Consider the following 9,645-nt stretch of genomic DNA (forward strand, 5'->3'; position numbering starts at 1 on the left):
AAAACTAAATGAAATTCCAGATCATATTACTGGCATTTTGTAGTGAAATAAGCTGCTTCTAATGAGAGTGCTTGTGTGTCTGCTCAGTTCAATAAGTTTTTAGTGTTTTGTTTGTTTGGAGCTGACTGGTAGGTACAGTATACACACACACAAACACACACACACACATATATATATATATATATATATATATATATATACATACATGCACATGCACACACACTAACAAATTCACATACATACACATACATACACATACATGCTACAAACATGCACACACATATACAAACACATACTTACGTGTATGAAATATTGTTATTAAATTGGTAAGCTGTGTGTGTGGGTCTCCATATACACTTTTTGGTGTGTAGCGCTCTACCCACAGAGAAACGTACATACAGACACATACACATTATGCAGGAAAACATAATCAGTAACATGTCATTTTTCTAGCTGTAGAAATGGATCCACTATAAGTGATATAAATGTATGCGTGTTTTTGTGTGTGTATATATATATATATATATATACTGTATGTGTGTGTGTGTCTAACAGTGACAACACCACACACAACAGCAGCATACAAGTAGAAAACCCTTTATCCAAACTGTTTTGGTCTTGTCTTAGAATATAACACTAAAGTGGATAGCGGTTTCTTCCAAATCAGTCTGAAGGGCTAAACTGATGCAAAAATCACGATAAGCTTTGACGCTGTCATGAAGTTTACAGGTTTCCCTATTCTATTGATGTACCCACATAGGGTAACTATAGATATTGACTTGGGTGGATAACATGGACATGGTCCAGGTTGATAATAGATATGAGGGTGATTCCCCTTCTATAATGAATGGGATCCAGAGAGTTTTGATGGCATATTTCCCTGTTAGGGTTACTTTATGAATTATGTGGAGCTCAATATGGATATCACATTTTTGAGGATAGAAAAATGGGTACAATATTAATATTATTGTTTTTTTAGATGAGATTGCGTTGATACCCACATGTAACAATTTTTGGCTTTCATAGAAACTATTAGTAGGCATATTTTGAGCTTGATTTTGTTCTCTGAGTAACGGGTCATAGGTGCTAGGCGTATTCCCTGTACATGTGAGCACGATGTGTTGTTGACATTTGATGTATACCCCCTTCTGGGATGATACCAGAGCAATCTGATCAATGTGATTGGTGTACACTCTGGCTTTACACGCCTATCAGGGATAATATCGTTATGATTGGTGTATAGTGAAACTTGACACTCCCCTTGAGTGATATGGTATAGCATGCATAGTGACAATATTTAAGTAGTCTTAGGGTTAGATTTTGGCAATGAGGTGTGAGATATACTGACGTGACCATGGTGTGGTGGCAGGCTTCATGGGGGTTGATGAGTGGTGTTTGTGGATATCACATTTTTGAGGATAGGAAGACCATCCAACAAAAGCAGCCAGACTGCTGAAGACCAGTGAGTGCTTATTGACTGAATATATACTTGAATACTTTATAGCACCCTGGCTGCTATTGTTGGATGGTGAGAGTGCATACACCAAACTACTAATATTTGATATCTAAACTGTGCAGTGCACCCACATAGGAGCTGGCTTTCGAACTTCTTCCTCCTTTTTGGATACACATCCTGACATGATGTCCACAGAGTCTAGTGCATCAGAATTGCCTGTTAATATGACAGAAGAAAAATATGAAGACATATTTACTTTTACTGATGAGGACGCGGACAATATCCGCTTTGGATCAATTGAGGAACAACAAACAGAGAAGTTGCACCAATCACTTTATAACACACTGGTGAAATTAAAACAGAGGGAGGTTGACCTTAATCTACATGGGATATACCTCTCAGATTACCACAAGAAGCGCATGATACCAAGAGGATTTAGGGTTAGGAATGTTCCCACCAAAGGCCGTTCCAACACAGATTTTTGCATTAACTGGTGCAAAATATTTAATAAATGCTCTTTTGATTTGATGTTGCTGGTAATTCGGGAGGTGGGCCGTCTCCTCAAAGAAATAAGAATTGAAATACAAACCTTCGAACAAGAGAAATCTGAGGTCCTGGGGTCTGATACAAACACAGATTGGATAGGTAAACTATCGACACAGATGAAGTCATATTAACAGGAACTGATTTCATTTAAGAACAGAAAACTACATACTGTGAGCCAGGACTATACCTATAAAAGCATATACAGGTGGATGATGGACCCAGAAGAAAGGAGAGCATTTCGCCCCAAGAAGGAAAAGGAGTTTCACCAGAAAGGACATCACAACAGTAGATACAAGCTCAGGAGAGAGCTCTGATCCTGATATGAGTGCTGGAGGTGAATAAAGTAATTTTAAAGGGATTATGACGCGCTCTAGGGGCGGAAGAGGATATCAACAATGGGATAATCCTAATGCAAATACCTCCTCCCTACAACCAGCCGCAGCACATCCAATGACAAATTGTTTTTTAGGCCGAGGCCCAGGCGACACACGAGGAAGGTGGGGGGCATTGCCTGGCGCCCTCCACTACTGAGGAGACAATGAGCATGGTATTCAATATCAGCTCTCGCCAGTTAAATGCAGCCAAACTAAGTCTGTTGAATAAAGGGCTCTCATTTGTACCTTCGACAAAAAGTAATGATTTTGACCTGTGTATAGACATTCAGAAATTCAGTAGAAATCTTCGGTTGAAAGAACATTTTGGGGTGGAGTCTGAGGAAGCAGATTTGTTTAGATCTAAGGGTCACTTTGATCTGAACTCCAATAATCCCACCATTAGCACAGTGACAAATGATCTGCTTGAACAGATACAACAGAAACCATCTGGGAGACTCAATGACAACCTCGCCAAAGAGGAACGGCAAGCACTGCTGACCCTACAAGATGATCAGTCTATAGTGATCTGTCCTGCCGATAAGGGGGGCGCGGTGGTGGTGTTGGACATGAAGGATTATAAAGCAGAAATTACAAGACAACTCATTGACACCAACACATGTCTACCCTTACCGGGTGATCCTACCCATCGACTGAAAAGGAAAATAGATGCTAAGTTTTATGAGTGGAGAGAATTGGCACTAATATCAGAAAATGAATGAACTTCCTTAAACGGGACTTTCCTGTCATACCCATCCTGTACACCCTCCCCAAGATTCATAAGAGTGCTGAGAGCCCACCAGGGAGGCCGATAGTTTCTGCCAGGGGGTCATTATTACAACCCCTGGCACAATTTGTGGATTTTTACCTACAGCCATGGGTGAAACAACAGAAGTCCTATATACGTGACTCCACAGACTTCATTTCACACATCACACAACTTACTGACATTAAGCTTACGGATATTCTGGTAACGCTTGATGTCTCAAGCTTATATACTGTCATACTGCACAACTCTGGAATAGCAGCAGTAATGAAATGCTTGAGACAGGCAGCATATATTGGTCCTCATGAAGAAGTTTTGATTACTCTTTTGAAATTCTGTCTATCTGAGAGTTACTTCCGTTTTGATAGGACCTTTTACTTGCATGAAGATCTTTGAGAAGCATGAGGTCAAATATTATTGTCGATACATTGATGACCTCTTCCTCTTATGGCAAGATGGGGAGGATACACTTAATGCTTGGATCCAGAGCCTGAACGAGATGGAAGGCACTATCAGATTCAGCCACACCATCAGTACAGAAACAGTGGACTATCTTGATGTGAGAATTTTTAAAGATACAGATAGATTGGGAACAACATTGTTTCAGAAGGAAACGGATCGTAATTCTATCTTACATGCTAAAAGCTGCCACCAACCAACTCTAATAAAAAATATCCCAAAGGCACAGTTCCAAAGAATCATATGGAACAAATACTGACGGAATGAAATGTTTAACACAGTTGGATGAAATGATGCAAAGATTTTCTGAGAGGGGCTATAACAAGAAAACACTCATTGAGATGCGTACTTTGGCCTCCGATCCTTTTATTAAGGAAACCAGAAAATTAAATATCTCCAAAACAGATGACCTTTGTAAATATACAATAAAAAGAGCTTTAAAGGATGAGTGGAAGTTGTTGGAAGCTGGCTGGTCATTACCATTCACAAGGTGGAATGCCCCAAGAATTGGATACAGGAGCGGCCGAAGTCTGAGGGACTCACTGATGAAAACAGACGCAGTGGATACACAACAGGAAACATGTCTAAACAGAAAGAAGGGGTGCTACAGGTGTATAAGTTGCGTTATGTGCAACGGTATGATTACAGGTACCCATTTCCAACATCCTGAACAAAGAATGAAGTATGAAATGAAGTTCTTTCTAACCTGTACTACACAGTATATAATTTATCTACTAAACTGTTCCTGTGGGAGGTACTATACAGGGAAAACCGTAGATGACGCAAGAACAAGGATGGCTAACCATTGATCAAGCATCAGAACAGCCATCCTAAAAGGAAAATCAGATCAACCAGTGGCCCATCATTTCATGGAGGCAGGACATACTGTGAAGGACTTAAGGTTTTGGATTATAGACCATGTCCCCAAACTCAGAAGAGGTGGCAACAGGGCGGAGATCCTCCTGTAGAAGTAGGCCAGATGGATCTATGAACTGGGGACCCTCAATCATAAGGGACTGAATGTACATACAGGGTGGCAATGCTACTTGTAGAAGAGGAGAATCAATATGAGAGTTCACAATCATCGCTGGAGAATGAGATCATATAGAATGTGGCAGGTATATTTGAACAAGATGGTAGTTCACATGAGAGTTTGTAATCCTCGTTATATAACGAGATCATGTTTGTATAGTCCAATCATGTTTAAATATATCTGTTTTGATGAGAGTACATATATCCATGATCTCTGTTTTAATGAGAGTACACATGTCCATGATCACTGTTTATTGTTACCATACCTTTAACTATTAGGAGCATTATTCAATGAGAGTTCACGATCTAGTTGGGTACATGTTCATGTGTGCATGTTCGCAGATATATGTGTGTATATACAGTGTATATATGTATATATATATATATATATATATATGTGTGTATGTGTGTATATATATATATATATATATATATATATATATATATATATATATATATATACAATTTTATAAGGAGTTGGTTTGCGAAGGGATTCTCCTGATTGTGTTTATATGTAGTTATATGGGTTTAGATATATATACATATTTCCGTAAGGGTCCTAAATTTGTGACCTCATATATCAAAATTCAAGGCAGTTATCTGATATTTGGACTTTGTGGACAATGTCAAGTTATGTATGTGCATATTGTTCTTAACCTTAATATATTAAATTAGCTTTAATGTATTAATTTTAATTTTACATTTTAGGTTGCAACACATAACACTTAGTGTGGTGATACCAGTGGCCTGCGGTGGGTTTTCAGTAATTAACATAGCTATTGATATATGATTGATCTGGTGATCTTAAACAATTTGTCCTTGACATGTGGAATGTTTTGAAGAAGAGGATAATGCATTTTTACCGGTGCTTAATGTGGAAGTGGTTGATGTACCCACATAGGGATAACTATAGATATTGACTTGCATGGATAACATGGACGCGGTCCAGGTTGATAATAGATATGAGTACGCTAGGGTGATTCCCCTTCTATAATGAATGGGATCCAGAGAGTTTAGATGGCATATTTCCCTGTTAGGGTTACTTTATGAATTATGTGGAGCTCAATATGGATATCACATTTTTGAGGATAGAAAGATGGGTACAATATTAATATTATTGTTTTTTTAGATGAGATTGCATTGATACCCACATGTAACAATTTTTGGCTTTCATAGAAACTATTGATAGGCATATTTTGAGCTTGATTTTGTTCTCTGAGTAACGGGTCATAGGTGCTAGGCGTATTCCCTGTACATGTGAGCACGATGTGTTACCCCCTTCTGGGATGATACCAGAGCAATCTGATCAATATGATTGGTGTACACTCTGGCTTTACACGCCTATCAGGGATAATGTCGTTATGATTGGTGTATAGTGAAACTTGACACTCCCCTTGAGTGATATGGTATAGCATGTAAAGTGACAATATTTAAGTAGTCTTAGGGTTAGATTTTGGCAATGAGGTGTGAGGATATACTGACGTGACCATGGTGTGGTGGCAGGCTTCATGGGGGTTGATGAGTGGTGTTTGTGGAATTGCACACGAGAGCCTTGCGCTCTGCTTACATTAAGGAAGTACACGCCCATCTTTTTGGTAAACTGTTAGTTAAGTGGTACGGACATGAGTCCGTGATTTGGATAGATATATACACTAATAAAATGAGAAAGGAATCTAGAGTTTATTTAATGTGTTTCACATGTACATTTTGATGTGAACAGAGGGGGTTGTTAGTTAGCTATGATCTCAGATGTGAAGTTTATGAACTGATCGCGCAATCAGTATGATGTGTCTTTTTGATCCACCAATAGGACAAGGGGGAGTGCCCCAGGAGGTGTAGTGCTAACATGATGTCCAAGTGATTGGGTGAAACCAGGGGGTATGAGGTCCTCCTAGTGTGGTGATTGGCTGTGAGTCACTGACTAAGTAATTGTAAGTTTATAGAACATGCCGTTTTTTTCATATAGATTTTATATGATTAGGATCCCCTGCAGGCCTTGGGATATGTGTATACGCTTTATTGCACATTCACAATGTAACACTGGTTAATCTTTTGGAATTTATTACACATAATGTATGTAATTGTTTTAGTTTTATGAACACGCTGTTATCCTATCATAATCCATTGTTTTTTGTTATTTTTGCACATGGCCAGCCAGGATTGGCTGAGATGAGGGGGAGGGTTTTCACGTGCCTTTAAAGGTTTGTTATTTTCAACTGTTGTTTGTCAGAAGAAGGGACTGTGTTTTTGTCCCGAAACATCACTAATAAATACTTATTTAACACAGACGGCAGAAGAACAGTGGGTGCTTATTGACTGAATATATATATATATATATATATATATGTGTGTGTGTGTGTCTAACAGTGACAACACTACACACAACAACAGCAAACAAGTAGAAAACCCTTTATCCAAACTGCTTGGGACAGGAATAGTTTGTATTTTGGAATAGTTTCATCTGTAAAATGGAACAGTTTGGAGAGGGGATGGAACCAAGTGTAAACAACAATATTTTATGTTATTTACAGCAATATTTACATATCATTATACATGTAACTAAAGGTAGTTTATGTCATTTGTATTACTTTTGTTTACTTAGTACCCTCAGAAAGATAGTACAGTACTGTAATCAGAAAGGTAATATTTGTTGTTTTAAATAAATACACACTATTATTTGCATTTTACAACACAAAAACCAACCCAAAGACACAGGCAGAGAAGACTGTGACTTGCAGACAGGGAAAACAGTAATTTTTGATATTTGTATTTTTAAATATTAATTTAAAAAGTTTAGAGTTCAAAATAAGTTTGGATTTTGGAATTCCGGATTCGGGGATTTGTACCTGTATATCAATAGCAGGTAGAAGCAGTGACATTTCCTCTAAATTAATTAAACCTACAATTGTGACGGGTGGCTTTGGAACCTCATGAACAGATATTAAATTAACTATTTATTTACCCTAAAATGCATTAATTTTGAGTCTCTTATCTCGCTACAAACAGGACGTTTCTCACAAATACATTTTCTTTGCAGATCTGGTCTTGTCTTAGAATATAACACTGAAGTGGATAGCGGTTTCTTCCAAGTCAGTCTGAAGGGCCAAACTGATGCAGAAATCACGTTAGGCTTTGACTCTGTCATGAAGTTTACAGGTTTCCCTATTCTCATGTGTCTGCAGCTGCGACAGGATAATCTCCCATATAGGTAACTGCTCAGTCTCACAGTAAATCATTTTTACAGAACGGATCCTGGAAACAAATTTAAAAATAAAGAGAATTTTTAATTTAAATACATTTCTAGCAAATGTGGGTTCTACAACAAAATCATATAAGATCATACACAGCACTCTTATTTACCGACATAAAAGTGAAAAAAGAAAATGCTTATGTGTTAAGTTGCTCTATTGCTTGCATACAATTTATGTGCTTATTGAGACTCTGTACTGTAAATGTTTCACTGTAAAATGTTCTCAGTTATACATTTTACACGTTGGAGTGTATAACAGTTTACAAATAGCTCCTTAATCTTTATTTTCTCTTTTAAAGTTTCAACCAGCAATACTTAAAATATAAATACTTTAGTATTCTTTATAGAAAATATATGTAAACAAGAGCCAGCAATCAAGTTCCCAGTGGGGGTAGAAGAGATAGGTACTTTGTTTTCTTTTTAATAGCTCTCTCTCTACGTATTAGCCATAGTGTAAAGATAAAGATGGGTGCTATTTCTTCAGGCTTAGTGCATTTATATGGACATGCTCTTGAGAAAAATAGATTTTTTTTAGAGCAGCAGTTTTAAGACACTTTCCAATTTACTTCATTAACAAATTTTGCACAGTCTTTTTATAGTCACACTTTCTGGGGAACAAGATCCTACTGAGCATGTGCACAAGCTCACAGGGTATACGTATACTAGTCTGTGACTGGCTGATGTCTGTCACATGATACAGCTTGAGGTGAGGGTGCAAGGAAAAAAAAATGTTTTTGTTCATTAAAGGGATACTAACCCCAAATTTTTTATTTCGTGATTCAGATAGAGCATGCAATTGTAAGCAACTTTCTAATTTACTCCTATTATCAATTTTTCTTTGTTCTCATGTTATCTTGATTTGAAAAGCAGTAATGAAAGGTTAGGAGCCGGCCCATTTTTTGTTCAGCACCTGGGTAGCGCTTGCTAATTGGTTTGCTACATTTAGCCACAAATCAGCAAGTGCTACCCAGGTGCTGAACAAAAAATGGGCTGGCTCTAAAGCTCACAGTACTGTTTTTTCAAATCAAGATAGCATGAGAACAAAGAAAAATTGATAATAGGAGTAAATTAGAAAGTTGCTTAAAATCTCATGCTCTATCTGAATCATGAAAGAAAAAAATTGGGTTTGTTGTGTAATTATTTTATTTGGTGCTGTTAGCAAATGTTTTTGTTCATTTAACTTAGTTTGATTATATTTTCTGTGTTGTGTGATTATTTGATTCTGTTTATAATGCTGATTAGCATTTAAAGTCTTCATTTCAAAGCTTTAAAAATAATGTATAAGGTGTTACTTATGACAATTTTGAGAGGGGCCTGGAACCTAACGCCCTCACTTCCGATTGACTTACATTATAAACTGGGTTTCAATTTACAATGGTTTTGATTTACAACCATTTCCTTCTGGAACCTAACCCCGGCGTAAACTGAGGGCTACCTGTGTGTGTGTGTGTTTGTGTGTGTATATATATATATATATATATATATATATATATATATATATATATATATATATATATATGTGTGTATGTGTACACACACACACTTGAGCCCTTCCAAATACCTTTAAACATGTGTTTTGAATAGAAATACTTTACATTCCAATTTCCTTCACATAGAAAAAAAAATGTCCTTTTTATAATAAAAAATATATTTTAATATATAATTGTATATACTGTACATTATATAGGTATAGATATATATTTTTTCTAACAAAATATACAGATATATGTATATATAAATATAAATTTTAAACTAAAAAGAAAAT

General features: G+C 36.8%; 1 protein-coding gene across 2 annotated transcripts in view; it reads left to right on the forward strand.

Moving 5' to 3' along the window:
• LOC128639835 (microsomal triglyceride transfer protein) overlaps nucleotides 1-9,645 on the forward strand; it is a 95,815-nt gene that overhangs the window by 79,616 nt on the left and 6,554 nt on the right. For both annotated transcript variants that reach the window (XR_008399265.1, XM_053692033.1), the window contains exon 17: nucleotides 7,668-7,838. Coding sequence is in view for 1 of the 2 variants with exons in the window: in XM_053692033.1 (XP_053548008.1) it covers nucleotides 7,668-7,838 (171 nt within the window). In the remaining variant the exon portion in view is untranslated. The remainder of the gene's footprint in view (nucleotides 1-7,667; nucleotides 7,839-9,645) is intronic.

The sequence above is a fragment of the Bombina bombina genome, chromosome 9 (genome assembly GCF_027579735.1).
Source record: "Bombina bombina isolate aBomBom1 chromosome 9, aBomBom1.pri, whole genome shotgun sequence".
Classification (NCBI taxonomy): Eukaryota; Metazoa; Chordata; class Amphibia; order Anura; family Bombinatoridae; genus Bombina; species Bombina bombina.